The 18490-nt window shown below is 39.7% G+C and overlaps 2 protein-coding genes across 5 annotated transcripts; both read right to left on the reverse strand.

The window, feature by feature from the left end:
- Positions 1–1074: 1074 nt before the first annotated feature.
- LOC112281293 (CDP-diacylglycerol--serine O-phosphatidyltransferase 2) lies at positions 1075–7301 on the reverse strand. 4 transcript variants are annotated; one of them, XM_024517644.3, is made up of 14 exons: positions 6689–6826; positions 6092–6169; positions 5422–5719; positions 4993–5055; positions 4753–4812; positions 4521–4611; positions 4124–4178; positions 3673–3749; positions 3138–3254; positions 2785–2869; positions 2498–2589; positions 2049–2302; positions 1699–1787; positions 1075–1496 (listed from the first exon to the last, which is right to left on the reverse strand). In XM_024517644.3, the coding sequence occupies exons 3-14, from the start codon at positions 5679–5681 to the stop codon at positions 1339–1341; spliced, it is 1401 nt and encodes a 466-aa protein (XP_024373412.1). In that variant the 5' UTR covers positions 5682–5719; positions 6092–6169; positions 6689–6826; the 3' UTR covers positions 1075–1338. The 4 variants fall into 4 exon arrangements, with proteins under 4 accessions (XP_024373412.1, XP_024373413.1, XP_024373408.1 ...); XM_024517645.3 differs by lacking the exon at positions 6689–6826 and adding an exon at positions 6427–6538; XM_024517640.3 differs by lacking the exon at positions 6092–6169 and having other exon boundaries at positions 5422–6060; positions 6689–7301.
- Positions 7302–8875: 1574 nt separating this feature from the next.
- LOC112281292 (uncharacterized) lies at positions 8876–17851 on the reverse strand. Its single transcript, XM_024517639.3, has 21 exons — positions 17364–17851; positions 16089–16343; positions 15737–15861; positions 15486–15530; positions 14893–14974; positions 14700–14768; positions 14346–14516; positions 14116–14178; positions 13913–13981; positions 13541–13708; positions 13193–13248; positions 12883–12921; positions 12511–12735; positions 12057–12160; positions 11707–11810; positions 11371–11412; positions 10696–10815; positions 10385–10436; positions 9841–9902; positions 9565–9681; positions 8876–9401 (listed from the first exon to the last, which is right to left on the reverse strand). The coding sequence occupies exons 1-21, from the start codon at positions 17535–17537 to the stop codon at positions 9309–9311; spliced, it is 2235 nt and encodes a 744-aa protein (XP_024373407.1). The 5' UTR covers positions 17538–17851; the 3' UTR covers positions 8876–9308.
- Positions 17852–18490: the final 639 nt, after the last annotated feature.

The following is an 18490-nucleotide window of genomic DNA, read 5'->3' on the forward strand; positions in this document are numbered from 1 at the left end:
ATATAAGTTACATAATTATTTTTATATTATATTGAAAAAAACTTAGTTTGCTAACAAAATTAATTAATTAACATAAATTAAAACTATTTTATAAAAGATGAATTTCAAAAAAAAAAAAAAAAAACCATACATACCTATAAAATTTGTATAAATATTTTGGAGTCTTTATATTCTGAAATTTTCTTTTGAGTTATTACAGTTAAATAATATTATTTTCCACAAACATCAATCATTGCTAAAAATAACATATCGTCAAAAATAGTTTAGTTGATTTTCTATTTATTTATATATACATTCAATTATTTTTAACTTCTTTCTTTATTTATTTCTCTTTGTATATGTAAAAACATAACTTGAAATACAATCAATCATCCTTATTATATTAATATAAAAAATAGCTTTATAGAAAGTCTAAAGTATCATCTTCAATTTACAATTATTTTAAAACTATTTTTATGTATAAAACATGATCAAATTTTAAGGTTTCTTTAATATTCAAAGTACTTTTTTTATTACGTTTAGGTATATCCCTTCTATTTAACATCTGATTGCAAACACAAATCTTGTTTGATTAACTTTTTGTTTTGGATTTTTGTTCCAGAATGTAGCTAAATTTCTGTCCACTTTAATACCTCAAAAAATAAGCTTATATATTATTTTTAAATTTTATTTTAAACATATTAAATGTAAATTTATTTTTTAAGTTCATTGAGTGTTTTTTTTTTTTTTTTTTTTTTTTTTTAAGTTTAAAATCGCAATAAGCAATATCAAAAAGTAAAATAAAATAAAATAAAAATTAATACAAAATAATAAAAACTTTAAGGTGTTCTTATGTATTAAATCAGTCTCAAATAAGAATCTAAAAATGTGTAAGATAATAGCTAGATTTTGATTTTTTTAAAAAAGGTTATAAATATACAACACAAACAGTTTTCTCAGGGAAACATCCAACAAATGTGATTATTTTTAGATCGTAGTAGTTCTTTCAATTTAGCCACAAGTAGACTTGTATTAGAAGATGCAACACTCATGATTGTTTGCACTAAAAGAGAACGAAACTTACCCACACAAATGTTCCAAAAGAAACTACTTGATGACATATTATCTAGGGACTTCAAAGAAACATTTTCAGTTTCAGGAGCCATAACATACTCTAATCGAATGGCCACCAGTTCGCTAAGGATACCAATAACCAGTAACCAATCTCCACTCTGAACAAGATTGCTAAAAACGGTACATTTATTCCTCAAATCAGCGCAAAGAAAGCCTTTCCAGCAGTTTCTACGGAACCAGCATACTTGAATTGCTGCCCCCCCTACCCAACACTAGATGAAGTCCTTACATGGATTTCTTCAGGTCCACTTCAGTCTCATCGGCATCTCCCCTACCATCAAAAAATATTTTGATTGTCCAGGTAAATAGAAAAAGGACAAGAGCAATGCACACTGTTGTCCAGAACCAGAATACAAAGCCTGGCATTGGTTTGGGGTAGAGATCTGGATGCAAACACCAGCATCAGTCAGAGCTTTATATATAACAGGTCCTCAGTATGGCAACATTATTCAGAAGGGCAGACGTAGGACCTGGAAAAATACCCTTGATAAAAAAAAAACACTTATTACGCACTTTGGTCTCAGCATCCCAACAAGTACAAACACTGATCAGGGTTAGTAGTTGTTTAAACAAAAGAAGGCTTACCTCGACCAAATTTTATACAGATGAGAGTCTCCACGATTGCTATTGCAAGAGCTAGCCAACAGAAAGCTCCCAACTTCTTAATAGGCTTCCTGAAATATGTAAGGAAAGGAGTCGGCGCATAATATCATGTTTGCAAATGCATCAGGCAAAGATCACAGCCGACAATTACAGGTATTGAGGGCTTATTGAAAATTCAAAATATATTTGCTTTAGGTTTGCTTTTCATCTCTGACTTTCGGTACAATCTAACATCCGCCTAATGTTGACGTTAATGAGTATCCGATAATGAAAAATTCTTGCACATTTGGCGAATCAACAAGCAACGGGGTATAAGGACCATCGCTGCTTACCTTGTCTGCAGAAAAGTATTATATTCTCGGATAGCAGGATTTGCAATTAGCCACCAAATTATCAGCCGATAAGTGTTGAGCGGGTTCAAAGGTGGTATCCATAGACAGAATTTGAGGAAAAACGCATTGACCTCAACTGTTAAAATTATAACTATCAAGGTCAGAACTTGAACAAACCGGAGAGGACCCTGCAATGGATTCCACTCATCCTTGTCCCAGTAGGCTGGAGTAAATTGCCCAAGAGACCTCCTAACCTGTTATCCCAACACCTCCAAGCTTTCAGCACTTTGCATCAACTCTTCAAGTTAATGCTAAACGGTCATTGTGGTAGTCCCAATATTTTCCATGGTAACAGAAGACTCTTTTATTTTCTTCTTTTGGTTATTGGATATTCATTGCAGAAAGATGCCATACGAAAATTGATGTGTGGAAGATAAAAGGTTGCCTACCTTACCGATAATAGACTTCTGTCGACTTAGACCTACCCAAGCGTAAGTCTTTCCATCAAAATATTTTACTGTCTTCATGCCAGCCCAAATTCCTGCATATTTCAACGTAAGCCTTCATTGGGCTAGCTTACGGTTCAAAATCTTCAGAGAACATTATTATCAACCACTCGATAATCTATATTTCGGATAAACTAACAACCTAACAATATATAAAATTATCTAAAATCCAACAATTAAACAGTTCCTGTATCAACAAACTTGCAAACTACGAGATCGGCAGGACATACCAATCCAGTTGCACAGGAAGACATCAAGAATGATACTGTCCCACCAACATTCGTTGAAGTTCGGAAGCATATGGTTGAAAGTTACCTGCAACCGCCAAGAGATGTCCATGCGATGTACTGTAAGTAACGTTAATTTTGGATGCTCAATGAACAACAAAAAATTTGCTACTGCTTCAGTAGAGTATTGCATTAATGTCTTGTTGCCAAATATTTAGAAAAGCAATTAGCTCTCATAAAGGTACAAAGCATTGGATCCGTTCCGCAGCAGCACACAACACCAGAAAATCAGAACCGCATGTTATCCTAAACTGAAGTAGTCGTGCAAATAAGGAATAAAAATACAGGAAAATTACCTCTGCCATCTCAAAGCCCATGGAAAGGATCCACAAAAGAGGTAGATTGCGAACCATAATGGCCTTCCCCCACCATCCTAATGTGTGTGCTATGACAAACTCATCGAATAAGGTATTCTGCATTGCAAATAGAGCGGAGAAGCATATTTGAAAAATATAAATGTCATGTGTATAGAACCACACATAAAAGAATTGAGCCTTCACTTGGAAGAAATTCCTATCGAATATTGTCAACATTTTCAGTAAAATTAATAATTGACCGATTTCCGCTCCAAAAACGCAGACTGAGGAATGCACGTAAAAAAATAAAACATTGCTTTATGCCACTGAGACTTGTTCCGCTCAGCGGTAAGCTTACTGCGCACAAAAGCATAATACGAAAGCAACGATTCGTTCACGCATTCGAGAACAAGGCGCACAAAAAAACAGAAAGAACTAAAACGATATAACCAAACAAGAACTTGTGAACTTTCCAATACAGATAGAACCACCACAAAGGAAACTGAAGAAAATATGATGGTCTGCTTATACTCACATAAACATTGGAAAACTTGTTGGGCTTTTCTGGGGTATACAGTCTACAATCTGCTCCATAAGATCTTTCATCCAACTCTGAAAAAAAGGAGATAATAAGATTAATGTTCCGTTAGAAATCTGTGTTATCTACTAATATTCTGCCGCATATTGGAAGAAAGATAAAATAAAACAAAAGAATTTGGATTATGTGTTGAACGTTAAGTCACAAAGTCTAGCTAGTCAAAATGTCAAATTTCTCAGAACAGTGAAGCTTCTCAAAATTCAGACTTAAAATTTGAATAGTAAGACATGCGAGTGTGACATTATCGTCATGAGACATCAAATTTATATGGCTAAGACACCAAGAAGAAAGGGCATAATGTCGTTCGCTGCTGGTCATAAGTAGGCTTACGATAATAACATTACACTAAAGAAACATACAAATGACAAGGGTAGATCCTGAATATTACCAACACCAAGGTCAGGATGCAGATATTTCAAGAATTGTCGCGCATCATCCCGCTTCTAAACCACAAATGTGAAAACCATTCAATGAGATCTCACATAGCTTAATCCCAAATGAGTGCGAGCATAAACAAAGCGTTGCATACTCTATTCACAATCTACAGTAACTTATCACAAAAGCAGAAATCCGTAATGAAACTGAGCGACTTCTGACAACAAATTCAGTGACATGTCCGGAAGTAGACAGAGCTGCTATACAAACAGAAAACCTAGAAGATTATGGTGCAGAGGGCTCTGATGATGTCACCAAAAGAATGGACATCAGCATTCGTCCCAATGATTCATCAAAAAGACACATCGAAGGAGGAACCTAGAGGTTGGTGAGTGAAGTGAAAACCAGACCTGAAAGAGCAGAAAGGTGAGGAAGACAAGATACACTACTGCTATTCCGTGAATAAATCTCCAAAATGCAGGGTGCGGTCTTATCAGAATCCTGTAAAGACAAAATTGACACAAATGGTAAAAAGCTAAACAAAGTGGTTTCATCCTGTCACTGTCAAATCTGAAGGCTGCTGCCACACAAGCCAAGAGGAAACTGTAAACTGTCATTAAATAAAAGTAGTATTTCACTTACGTGGATGGAGCCTGCAGTAAACAATAGCCCAAGAAAACAGCGATTGTTGCCCAAACACCCCTACAAAGGCAGTACCCCATCAGGACCGATTTAAGAAACCCAAAACAGTGATTTGTCTGAAAATGTAAAATGAAAATATCAAATATCAAATATCAAGTATCATGAAAATGGCTCTGTTCAGGGAACCTAAGCATAACTAATTGAGCTTCAACTTGAACACACGGAAAGCACATGAAGCACCTTTTGGCATTAGTCACTACGTCCAAATCATGTTCTTCTGACTGAAGCGCACCACTTGCCCACCTGCATTTTGAAAAATAAATGAAAGATTCAGATATAATTTATTTCTCCACACGTTGAATCACCAAAAAGCTAAGAAAATGAATTCTTTCTGCATACAAACGACTGCAATGAGCAGCGAGACTATCAGCAATCCAGTTATGTGCACAGCAAGCATGGAAGCGCGTTAAGATGGATTAGCAGCTACGCAGCCTAAGGTATCTCCGCAAACGAATTGCAACATCAGGTTCTCCGTAATCTTTTAAGGAAATACGTTACAACAACTGCGTCTGAAGAAGTCAAACCGGGTTTCTGTCAATATGAAAACAACGACTACAGGAACGATCGCTCGTCTCTTTCATCAATATTGCCGAGAGGAAAAATACATACACAAGAAGGCAAGCTCCAGCGACAAGAACCGTCACGGTGTGAGGTTTGTAAAACCAGGCTGTCCAAGGATCCAGGTCTCTCATGATGCTCCCCGCCTTGGATTCACTGTCCTCTCTCTCAAGCCTGATCCCATCATTGGAAATAATCGACCCATCTCTGCTCTTCCAAGCCTCGGCCATTCCATCATATTTTATAGATTTATTCTTATCCTTGAAACCGCTGGAATCCTCAGCTTCTGGAAAGCTATTTTCTCTACCCATCTCAATCTTGCAATGTGCAGAAATTTGCGGCTACTTCCCTGAACTTTTCAATCCCTTGGTTACATGAGAATCCTTTCCAGAGACCACAAAACTCGAAACCTCGTTAAAGAGAAATAGCACTGTGAATTGCTGTGGCGATGTACTCAGCGAATAGGATAATTTCACTTCCCCTACCCAATCACCCCCCATCCCCAAGCCCAGAGCATCATACAGGATCACTGGCTTGATTTCTAACTTAAATCCTCCGGAGTCCAACTCCCCTTAACGAAATATCATCGAATCTTCCGCTAAAATAATTTAATAGTGCTTTGTTTGTACATTTCTAGCTCCCTACGATCATTCACTCCAAATGTCCAATGAACGCCAACAGTGAAACAACCTGCGAACAAGAAATCAAAATTCTTGAGTACCGTGTTTTAATAGCGTGTATGACTACTGGGCTCTTCGGCTTCAAAACTGTAATGATATCCAGTTTTCACAATTTTTCACTGCAAAAGCAACAGAATTCCGGGCACGATGTGCTGTAAGTATATGCAGAGAGGGTCATTTTTTATACAATCCTGCCATCGGAATTCAACCGCATAGAAAATAATTATCGCTTCTCACTTAAGTCCATCACGTAGGAAGTAGCATTCAAAACCATCGAAACCCTAGAGAAAACTGGAAAACCTTACACATTATGCAATAGAGCTAACAAATCGCACGGCTCATACTGTTCTCACACGAATGTGTTCAGCATTCGTACATTCTATGAAATGCTTGAACACAGCTTCAGATTCAAGCTGATAGATTAAAGCTGTCATCTCATGCTCACACGACAGATTCGCAATCACCTACTTCAAGGCACATTGCGCTCCTGATTCTGAAGAACATCATATCCCACTCATTCCCCAAGTCTGTCCTCATTTAGCAATGAGCTAAATCAACTCCAATCAGCCATAAATCGACGCCAACAAAAAACCAAACCTCACAGACGAGAAACTTGTGACAGATTACGTGACACTTACAACAAGAAGTGCAAATTACTTGCTTGAGCGGCTGGTGAGAAGTCTGTGGTTAAACAACGGTAGGTGTATTGAAGCAGGAGATCACGGAAGGGTCGGGATGGAGATGCCACTTTCGGTGATGTGCCTCCTCGAGAGGAAGAAATGGAACGACCCAGAGGATGACGTGTCTGTTTCAATGAAGTGGCATGCCACCCACTTGAGGTTTTTCTCAAAGAAAAGTTGCTCGAATGGAAGATCCACTCGACACTATTCGTTGTCGCTATTCGTTCTTTGAGTGTCCATTCAGTATACCTCTTGATGAGTGTCCTGTTGGTCTGAGGATCGAGACTCTGATCATGAAGTTGCTCGCCTGCAGGACGATAGCGTGCATAAAAATCAAGCTCTCCATCTCTCTCTCTCTCTCTCTCTCTCTCTCTCTCTCTCTTAAGAAACTTCTCCAACAGATTCAAGTTGTGGGGTAATCCACATGTTACACTTGATTAAAGAGGGTGAATGAAGATGTCTACTATTTGTATCAATTGTCTATAAACATTTCTATTTCAGCGATGAATATCCTTATTCAGCAATCAGACATGTCTTGAATCAGCTCCAGCCTTACTCAATACCCTTCATCAAACGAACTTTGTGGTCACCCTGTGTCCCTGGTTGCTCTTTAGTTTTGCCTCCTGCAACCGTCGGATGCAAGCAGCTCATTAAACACACGACTATGTTTACGACATGGCATTACCGGACGAACTTTCTTCTTTCTTTTCTTTTTTCTTTTATTTTTTGGGGGTTAAGGGATCGCTTGACATTAAGCTCTCTTTTGGGGTATCGCCGCAAAATTCCTTCGATACCGCATGTGCGTCAATTCGTTTAAGCTTGGAAATTGAGGCAGCAATGAAGGAGCAGGAGATGTAGCACTAGAGTGCGGCCAGTGAAGAGAGTGGGAATGAGGACTGGCGAAGAAACTATCTCGTTTTTGCGAGTGATTACAGGATTCCATAGAAACTAGGATATGGCGCGAGTTGTAACGTGTATATTGTCTGCGCTTGCCCAGCAAAGAATTGAGGGCTATCAAAGTGCTGCAGCTTGACGTGGGCAACCGAACATTCTGTTCTCTTCCCAGAATTGTATGAAGCAATTAGGTTGCGGATCATGATTCTCATTACTTCTTAATGTTCACACTCGTGTTAGCCCATCTTCGTTACGATCTTTGTAGTTGATTTGCTTCATTTGGATGTTGTCAAAAGAATGTCAACGCAAGCTGCTCGATTGTTTAGTGCGCTTCGGAGGTGGACGAATTGATGCTGACATTTGCATTTGTCTTCGAAACCTGGGCAGCATCAAAAAGCTAAACTAGTCCTCCTAATGTTCTAAAGGCCTATCGTTCCTTCACTACCAGTTACACTGTTTGGTTTGTAATGCCGTAAATGGTTAGTGCTTCATGTCTAGACATCATGAAAACCACAAATGCAAATGGATTTTACAAGAACTTTGATTGCTATGGTATTGTCCAAAATTCCGAAGCATTCATAGTTACTACTCCTGCATTTTGTCTACTATCATGGGAGTCAAGAGTTAAATGTAAAAGCGAGCGGATTGCAGAGAACCACTTGGTAATCTGAGGTTACATTAGTGAAGTCATTAGCATTCAAGAGTAAAAGCGTCTCCACACTTGAAAGCCACTCTTGTGAAAATGGAAAATTCCAGCTTAGTTTATAATCGGCACCGTTCTTGAAACAAAGTTTCAGCACGAGTCTCCAGTGTATCATGTTAAACCACCAGTGGAGTATTATCGTAAACTTATAAAGATTTAACAATTTCGCCAGCATTTTGAAAACTTGGAAATGCGCAAGTTAGTATGTACATTTGATGGTTATATGTATCGATTCACCCCAAGGACCAATCTCAAACGGTCACTATGAATTTCCCCATCAAATTCTTCCACTTTTGTATGGCTTCGTGTGTGTGTATATATATATATATATACATATATATTCATTTATTCTCAACTGGTGATATTTCAAAAGCAACTGCGCAATTTTCTTTAACGACGTTACTACCCAAACTTAATGCACACCTTGAATTCCAGAGTAGACACTGTAACTGAGATGTAGCTACATTACCGGTAATCTTTTAGATAAACAATACTTCATGAAAAGAGAACTGGAGCTCATAGGTAGGTATACAACCATAAAACCTTGATAACGCAAAGGATTCCATTTCTGTTCGACGATAGCACAACAGAACCATATCCTTCCGCAAACTAAATTCAAAGTTTTATCAATGCGTAAGTAGGGGCACAAGAATTATCTAAAATCACGAATGCAAACTCTAACCCGAGCCACAATTAGCCTAAGCAGAAGGCGATAGCTTACACTCCAAGCCAGCCCCTATAAATGACATGATTGAACCACAACAAGTTTTGGAGAACGACGTAATATATGCTTGTCACCATAGTGTAGACGTGCACGATCGGAATCCGCATCTCAATTATAGACAAGTACCAGCCCCAGAATGGGAACCAGAGAAGTAAAAAACCTGAATTTTTCATCTCCATTTCGTATTGTACCGGATTTAGCTGAAACTAAAACCTCGCCATCACCAAATTTCAGTGTTCGTATTCTACAAAATTATCTTACAACGGTAATCCATCCCCCTCAGCAGCTTCTTCTCTGCGTATTCTTTCTTCCTCCTCCCTGTTGTAGATTGCATTCAATTGCCGCTCTAGCTGTCATTCAAAGGCAAATTGAAGAACCATAGCTTAATAGACAAATCATAGCAACACATACCGTTGACTCATCACAAATTTACTCATTCTACATGCTATCTTAATAGCTTTATAAGTTGGATTGGACAAAGGTGAAGCGCACCATCAATATGATAAAACTTACTGTTATATTCTTCATTTTCATAACCTGCTGCTCCTGAAGCAGCTGAGAAACTTTGGATTGCAAGTCAGAAATTTGCTGAAGATAGTCCCTTTCCCTATCATTTAGGATTTCTATCATCTGCAACATAGTATTTCAGAACATTATAAGTCGAAAATTCATTGACGGCTAGCCAATCCAAGAATAAAATCACACTACAGAATGAACCACAAGTTTCTTATTTCGGACAGCAGCACAAGTACATATAACGAGTACACAAAATAAGAATGAGACGCTTACCGAACATTCACTGCCACAATTGAAACTCGAATTTCGCTTCGAGGCATAGTGTAACTTCATGGCTGAGAAATTACAAATGGAAAAAGAAATTATAAATTAAAAACATAATTTGTAAGCACGCATGATCACACATCCATAAATGCAATCGAACACTTGGAACATGAGGTTCACACATTCGTTTTGCAACAGATTCGAAAGCAGATGCATTATACTCAACTAACACACCACGAAGCAAAACCTGTGAACAGAGGAAATATTTATAATCAATGATTCTATACTGCCTAGTGTGTAAATAATCCATTACAGCATCACGGCAGAGAGACAAAACCGGATTTTCTACTATAATTATGCATGTTCAACCAATTCAAACTACATTGCTTGGAGACGGTTTCTATGTCGGAAACTAGGCTTGGGATGTACCGAAGTTCCCTCACACAGAACACTGTTCCAAGCCAGCTCATGAATTACAGCCATCATTCCAGATTCTTAGTATATATTCTGTTGATGTATCAATTATTTTTAGAAATATAAATTAAAAACTTACAATTTGAAGAATCGCTTGGATTAATGCCACTCAGAATGTTCACGAGAGCATCCTGCCAATTGAATAATGTTATAATTGCATTAGGTTTCAGCCGGGTCATGATGCGTCTAACCAGAACTCAACCAACTGCATGAGCACTCCGAGAACTACAGAAAAGCCACTAAATGACAGAGCATGCACTACAATGTAGACAGATAATTATTGATGAGGAGACAATTACGTGGTGATTTAAACCTGTTTGAGATCAAACAAGTACCATATATTCTAAAAAAAGATAGACGCATACAGAAAAGTAGGGAAAAAGGAAGTACCTGTTGCATGACAGCGAGCTGAAGTGCAGTCTGCAAGTGAGGTACAATAGCGGCAGCAGGTACAGATAGTCCGTTAAGATGTGATGATGATGCTGAGGCAAATAGATGCTGCTGTGACCCCTGCAGCATTAGACACGATTTCATTAGCGCCCAGATTCTATGTCTCATCTTGGTGTGTGGTTTCACATGTGTAAAGCCAGAAGTTTTAAGCACGATTCATTTCATGCACATACACCCAAAGCGGCTGAATAGCATACTGGTAACTCAAGATTTTATGTCACTTGAACAAGCAGCATTTAGGATTGATACGTAAAACCTGCCTGACGATCACAAAATGCTCTATTGCAGCTCGTGTTCATGCTAAATTCTGAAGACCTATGACGACACGATAAACACGGAGATCTACAATTGAAGACCAAGGACCAAGTCCTTGGAATGTCTGTGTACAAGTGTACATGTCTGTGATCTGGGACTAGTAGTTCGGCATTTTGCAAACTACGCCTACTTTCATAGATTTTTAGGAAAGCTATATAAAAAAAGATATACACATTCCTCTTATGAATACAGGACTCGAAAATCCTATACCTATCAACATAAATTCAACAGCGAAAGATGGGAAATAGTCGACTAGGAATGATTGATGCGTGAATCAAAGTAGTTGCCAGTCCAACCAACCTGTGAGCACGTACTTCGCCGTGAGCTAACATGTGGTAGGTCCTACAGCAGTGAAAATCAGACAATCGTTACTCTTAAATGCCATATCGAGAAGGAACCCGTCAAGGAGAAGCAAATAAAAGTTACACAACCCATAAACTGTACAACTGTAAGTTGAAATACAAGATTAAAAGAAACGAGAAGAGTGAGGAGGAAAGGGGAAGGGAGGGGAAAGGAAATTAAATTAAAAAGAAAATTAATAAAAACCTAAATTGTTTCTCAAGGTTGACTCTTCCATCACGATGTACAAAACACTTAAGTGTACACGGAATAATTCCACGACTAGTACATTCATACCTCTACACCTCCATCGTTGGATGTAACTGAAAAGCGACCTTTCTGAACAATTGGCGCTTTCAGTGTAGGTCCCTTAAGTTTCTCCTCCAACGCATCCTTAGAAACTGTAACAAGTCAACCAGGCACGTATGTGTACACTGATCTTGAGTATCATACATGAAATGAGAAGGTCACCTTGCCAAAACCATCATCAGTCCAACCTAATATTACACCGCCTGTCTATTCTCCTATCATAGCACACCGTATAGACGTATCATTGCTGTCCAAGGATCCACGGCAAACTACCTTGTTCAATGACAGTGTATTGCAACACCCAAGAGAAGAGATATTTAAGAGAATAAATTATATACCAGTAGGAGGCCTGGAAACACCATTGGATAGTCGATGATCACCGGTGGGCAACAGAGGTCCGCTAAAGGATCCGCGTTCACTTACTCTTCCATGCCGATGCTCCCTGTACAGAAAAGCGTCTGGGTTAACATGCGTCAAACATCTGCGACGCATATGTCCGCGAGAAAATTCAATAGTATGTGCGAGTTAGCACTTTTGCCACTCTCCGACTTCAACAGCTAAGGTTCTCCTTGGCGTCGTATAAGGTGACTAAGCCAGCTAAACCTTTAAACCGACAGAATGGTGAAAAAACAATGCAGAGATTTGAAAAAACGATGCACTAACTCCAATATTAGCGAAATACTTGGTCAAAAATGATAAAGTTGAATCTCATGAAGAATCGACAACACAACATGTGCACAAATGTGAAGCGAAACTAGATAACGGGATATGAGGCATGTGAAAATGAATGACCTGTCTCGCTCATCATCTCGTCCGCGTCCACCACATAAAACTCTTTCAGGTACAAGAGGACCACTACCACCTCTACGACTGTCATCTCGTCCCCGATCTTCATAAGAGCCTGTGTCTTCCCGCTCTTTCCTTGTTTGATCTCTTTCAAACCCTCGGCGACTAGGTGAATAATGCCAACCTGGGCTCTCCATGTCGTTGTCATCTTCAAAAACATCGAAGCGACCTCTGAAATAACCACAACATCAAAAGTCAAATACGATGGGAAAACTTTTCACGACCCAACTCCAACAGAAACGAAAAGAAGGTTATTGACATGATTCAAGGAAGACCGAAACAAGTATAATAATTTCAAACGTAGAGATTACTCCGCACATGTGCTTTGGCTCCTTCCTTACAGACACGCCAGCAGACCTGAAAAATACCAACGTACATTTCATGTCTCAAACTGTTAAAACAATATACCTTCCTAAAATTATAACTTGCGTCAGCATATCCAGACAATGAGCACTGTACACTCTATAAAATATCTAAATCACGCGGTCATTTAACATTACTGTCAAGGGTTGATGTGCATCACTTTGTGTACGATGACCATGATAATCCCTAACAATCTCTAAATACTAGGTGCTTCGTAGACAAGAAAATCTCTAGCGCAAAAAGAATAAAGCGGTTATTAACAGACCTTACTGCAGATTTTGATGAGTAGGAATTACGAGGAGCTGCCAAAAACTCACCATTCTACACACGCAATTCACCTCAGCAAACAGAAGTCAATACATGCTGAACAACTTATTATGGTACTCTTAGCTAATGGAAGTGTTGGCAGATTCGACAAGGCTTGGGAAGTATCCTACTCGAACCCTTGCTAAAGGATCTTCGGCCTCTGGGTTTATGTTCAGAAAAAGTATTGAATTATCTACCTCCAGTTCAAAGCTTTAATTGCTCGGCTAATAATGATTCGAAGTACCCATAGTACCCAGTTCACATTTAATATCAGACAGTGGTCAAATTCAACTAAACGCAAACTTACATCGCTGGTAGCTTCAACTTGTGACGAGTGCATAGAAATTGACGGTTGTACTCTGTCAGGAGAACTTCCAAAATCCCCGTGTCTTGACTGTGGAGAGTGAAAGTGAGAAGGCTCTGGAGATTCAGCTTTCGTTGACTGCGGCGGACTATCATCTGAATCATCTGGAATCTGGAACCAGAAAGAAAGGGGAGAAAGTGGTTACATAATTGAAATCGTTCCAGTTCAACCTTTAAAGAAGTGGTTTGTATGTAGCATAGCATATCGACAAAATGTCACTGTCAATGAGCAAATATTACTATATAGAAACGCAATAATAAGCAAACAATGTCGGAAGCGACAAGTACAACTTGATAAAAGATAGCAGCCGCGTACCAAAGCTGACTGCGCCTTCAGATCTTCCAAATTGAAGTTCCACGCACTTACTCCTCTATTGTATTCAGTCTACAATGAAGACATCAACCAGTAAGAGCGAAGCAGAACAGAAACTAACTCGGAAAAATTTGAAATGGTGGAAATTTTAAATTATAACAAAAAAACATTTTGAAGATAAAGGTGGAGTCTCTCATAAAAAAAACCTGGGATCTCTGTTCCTGCTCGTCAAGGTTCTTTTGCTGGGTCATACGGGCAGCATCAGCATTCTGTAGAAGAGTTTTTTTCAGTCTGAATCGATAAACATCACACAGATGGACATATAGTTTCAATGCGTAATGTTCAAACTCGAGCCCCAGACAAAGTCCACAACAAATAGTGATTAATTCAAAGACACTTATTGCACTCAAATATTTTTTCAGATGATAGCAAATACCTTCAAGTTCTTGATTCTTTCTCCTAAAGATGGAAGACCATCAAGAATATGTCGACAGATGTAGTCAGGTGTTCGGGCATGCTTGAAAAAAGAATGTCTGAGTAGCTTCTCTGCTGTTGGGCGTTTGGAAGGTTCTTTGACCAGGCACATTGCAATCATCTCTTTGAAAGACTGCACTTGAGAAGAAGTGCAATCGTCAAGCCATAAGTACTTAAAAGAATACCTCGAAGAGCAACATTATGCAAACCACCGAAAGTACGACCTCAAGAACTAGTAATGTGAAGTTTAAATCCGCATGAAGTAAATAAAGATCAAAAAGCACAATTTAAGTATTCGTAAACGAGTAATATTCACCTTAGAGAACCGTTTGTCCCGTTCGTAGTCAAGTCCTGGAGGCGCATTTTGAAGTGTCATAAGCAAAACCTGAGACAAAGCTTTCTAACGTAAGTTACAAAAGGCAATGAAAGAAGAAGATACCACCCATGAATTAATCGATATAAAGTCCCTTCTACCCAAAGTAGTTGTTTACGACTACTATGAACAGTACCTTCATCGGCGGATACTTAGAAAATGGTGCATGTCCATGCGCAAGCTCCAAGGCGGTTATTCCAAAAGACCATATATCAGCTCTACAAAGAAGCAAAAAGGAAAAAAAACTTCACAAATGATTCCAGGAACTCATATCAAGCCAAATTCAGAGACACAGTAGAGGTTTCAAGCATCAAACTTCAACTGAGCCAATTTCCAAGAGCCCAAGTACCATCCTGATGTTAATGTATTCTATGTAATAAATTACCTTATCAACTTCACCATTCCTAGGAAGGTATGTAAAATTATAGCAAATGTATAGAGAAAATAATAAATCCCATGTATACAGGCATTCAAATGGGAATAACAGGAAAAATGAATAAATAAATAAATAAAATCCGGGTATGTGACTCAGTCGTAAGTAAATAATAAGCCTTTTATACCATCTAGCACCTACCGTCACTGCATGAAACATAGTTTATGCAATACAAGTTCTCAGAGAACTGTTTTACAATCGACTACCTATTTCACCTTTTGGCTCTAAACCATCCCAAGAGCTAACATTTTCCAGGAAGACGGATACATTAAATCCACAAGAAATGAATAACTCACTTGAAATCGTAGCCATGAAGCTGCTCCATTACCTCCGGTGCCATCCTGCGCAAGATGAGAGCCAGTTAAGCAGAAGCTAATGAAATGATGTTCACCTAGATTTGATAACAAAGTCGCTTGCGAAACGCAGGTGACAACCTAAAATAAACTGTTCTCGGAAGATTAAATGCTGTGCCAGACACACAGCAAACAACATGAAAGAAAGGAATCCTTGCCAATATTAAAGAGCGAAGTTAACCAAGAAATCCCACCAGCAAGGAGTGCCAACAAAGGTCTTCCTTGATCGTTGCCGATCGCCTGTATCAAACATGCAAGCAGAGACACCAAAGTCTGCTAGTTTCACGGCACCTTTTTCATCCACCAGAATGTTTCCTGCCTGTTAACAAATACACGTGAACATTCTCAGAACAGAACCTATTACTCTATTTCGGTGCTGTATTAACAAACAGAAAACTTCAGTTTTGGTAATTGAAAATAGCCACGCTAAAGCTCGCAATGAGAACTGTCCAATTCAGACCAGATAAAAATGGATTATTCCGCACATTATACATGTAACGGCCAACCTCCAATCGCAGTTCTCGATATTTTATTTTAATTTATTACCTTGACGTCTCTATGGATGTGGCCATGGCGATGAAGGTAATCAAGAGCCTTCAATACCTCCTTTAGAAAGGTAGCAATGACAGGCTCCTCAAAGCCGTCTATAAAAGCCGACTTCATTATATGAAGACAGGAACCCCCAGCCATGTAGGGCATTACAACCCAAAGAGTTTGTTCCACAACAAAAGAACAGAAGGCCTTCACCACATTAGGATGATTAATCAAGCGCATTGTTACTGCCTCTCGACGAACATCATCCTGCACATTACAGTTTCAATGAATTTATCTTGTCATAGTTTTAACGAAAAAAATAATAACATGCAGGGAAGAAACGCACTCATTTAACAGCTTATTCAATCACGCCTTCAGTCTGACCAAAAGGTAGACATAACAAGCTCGAATGTGAAGAGCAGGAATCCCCTCAGTCCAAAGATTTTGACAAGGGAAAAAATGATAGGTTGACCGAGTAGGCACAAGAGTTACTAAAATGCATGTGAATGCGTCTTTTCTCGATTGTTAGCATGCTTGAGGTAAAGAAACATCAACAGCTCCCACCACCAAAGTGAAGCTAGGCGATTCAAGACATAGAAAAAGGAATAAATTGGAACACTAGATTTTCATTCGCTTCAGAAGCCAAGTTCCACCTCAAGGTTGCAACGAAGTTCGTGAATACCTAAGCATCAGTTAGCATGTACATCAAGGTCACTCGCACCTAAAACCCTAAGGCTGTATGTCTTCGATCATCCTCTGCTTTCATATGTCATATTTGCACCAGACTATCACCAAGCTACATTACTTGAACCGAATCATTCGCTGGAGCCTCTCTCTAGCGACTGATGAAGATAAACGAAATTTATTAAGCATTTTCGTTTCGTGACAAAGCCACAAAGCAATGAGAAGGTTAGAGGTTGCAATTGTCGCAAAAAGCGACTCAAATGCGATTCAAAAATATTGTAAAACAGGTGTTCTTAGAACCGCAAAATTTTTAAGGACGAAGACGTTTCTTCATCTAGTTCGGCACCCTAGCTCCTCCCTTCTCCTTACTCACTCGTCAACAAGCGGCAACTCAGAATTGTGAATACCGACGACAGAGAAATCTCAAAAATTCACTTCGAAGACGTATTCAACTAACTGGTGATCTCAAACGCTAATCGTCTCTGGAAACCTTCGAATTCCACTCAATTCAAATACTAGGTGAATGATACCTCGAATTTCAATTCCAGAAAAATAAATATTGTTTTTACAAAAATCGAAAAATCGAAAATCAAATCCACGTACCAAGTTACTATTGCACTTCTCTAAATCGAGAGCTTTGATAGCCACTACTTCCTTGAAAGGCAAGCATATCGCCCGGTAAACTGTGGCGCTCACTCCCTGCCCAATCTCCTCCAACAGTTTGTACTCCGCAGCCGTGACAGGATATATCCTCCGCTCACTCTGCCCCCCTTCCATCCTGCACTCTCCGCTCTTTTCCCTCTCCACGTCCCAGCCAAATCTCCCACTCAGCACTCTCCACAACTACAAACAAATCTCACAATCACACTCGCAGTCGCAATCGCAGTCACAATCGCAACATCCCACTCCTTCCATCTCTAATCACGCCAGCATCCTCCTCGCACTGCTCCCCTGCGACATCACCAGCAACTCAAAAAACCCCAAGCTCACGAAATCTTCGGCAAAACAACTAGCAGCATCAGCAGTCACTCAGTGATCTTCGTAAGCAACTCCTCCTCCAAGAAGCGTCGAGACATCGGGGAGGCGACGGCGGGGCTGAAAATAACTAAGGGGAGCATGAGGCACGGTTGTCGTCACTCGCTCCGCTCATTCTCTCTCTCTCTCTCTCTCTCTCTCTCTCTCCCCTTCTACCTTCCTCCCCTCCCTTCCCGATTAGCAGCAGCACAATCATTCTGCTAATTATGGATAATGCTCAGTCAGTCAGAGTTAGCCATTTGACGGGGAGAGGAGGGATTGGGTGACGGGGCCGCATGAAAGCATTGAAGGAAGGGAAGAGAGCCTGCCTTGACAAGCCCGCTCCATTAAAAAAAAATAAACGGCAACGCGAGCACAGAGGTTGCAACCCTGCCTGCTCTCTGCTATTGCCATGTGGGCCGTCTGGCGGGCTTGCTGGCGGGCTTGCGGGCGGGCGGAAGGAAGAGAGGGAAACCCGAATCTACGCTCCATCCATCCATTCCTTCATTCATTCATTCAGTCATCCATTCCACTGTGAAGGAGGAAGGAGTAGGTACCTCCCACACTCACTCACTCCGTGGCTGCAGTAGTTTCATTTTATTTTATGGCCCCCCCCCCCCCCCTCCCCACCAGGTGGAAGGGGAGGGGGAGGGGGGAGTAGGAGGGAGTAGTAGGGGGCTGCAGCTGCTGCTGCAAAAGCGGCTCTCTCTCTCTCT

This window comes from Physcomitrium patens, chromosome 4 (genome assembly GCF_059467195.1).
Source record: "Physcomitrium patens ecotype Gransden chromosome 4, ASM5946719v1, whole genome shotgun sequence".
Lineage (NCBI taxonomy): Eukaryota > Viridiplantae > Streptophyta > Bryopsida > Funariales > Funariaceae > Physcomitrium > Physcomitrium patens.

Excerpts from the sequence above, each read along its gene's own strand:
- LOC112281293 (XM_024517640.3), bottom strand. The coding sequence starts at position 5,681 with ATGGGTAGAGAAAATAGCTTTCCAGAAGCTGAGGATTCCAGCGGTTTC. Across the intron at positions 5,056-5,421 it reads GCTGGAGCTTGCCTTCTTGT|GTGGGCAAGTGGTGCGCTTC; the intron begins GTATGTATTTTT and ends TTCAAAATGCAG. Across the intron at positions 1,497-1,698 it reads CTGTATAAAATTTGGTCGAG|ATCTCTACCCCAAACCAATG; the intron begins GTAAGCCTTCTT and ends GTTTGCATCCAG.
- LOC112281292 (XM_024517639.3), bottom strand. The coding sequence starts at position 17,537 with ATGGAAGGGGGGCAGAGTGAGCGGAGGATATATCCTGTCACGGCTGCG. Across the intron at positions 15,862-16,088 it reads ACATCCATAGAGACGTCAAG|GCAGGAAACATTCTGGTGGA; the intron begins GTAATAAATTAA and ends ATTTGTTAACAG. Across the intron at positions 9,402-9,564 it reads TGAAAATGAAGAATATAACA|CTAGAGCGGCAATTGAATGC; the intron begins GTAAGTTTTATC and ends TTTGAATGACAG.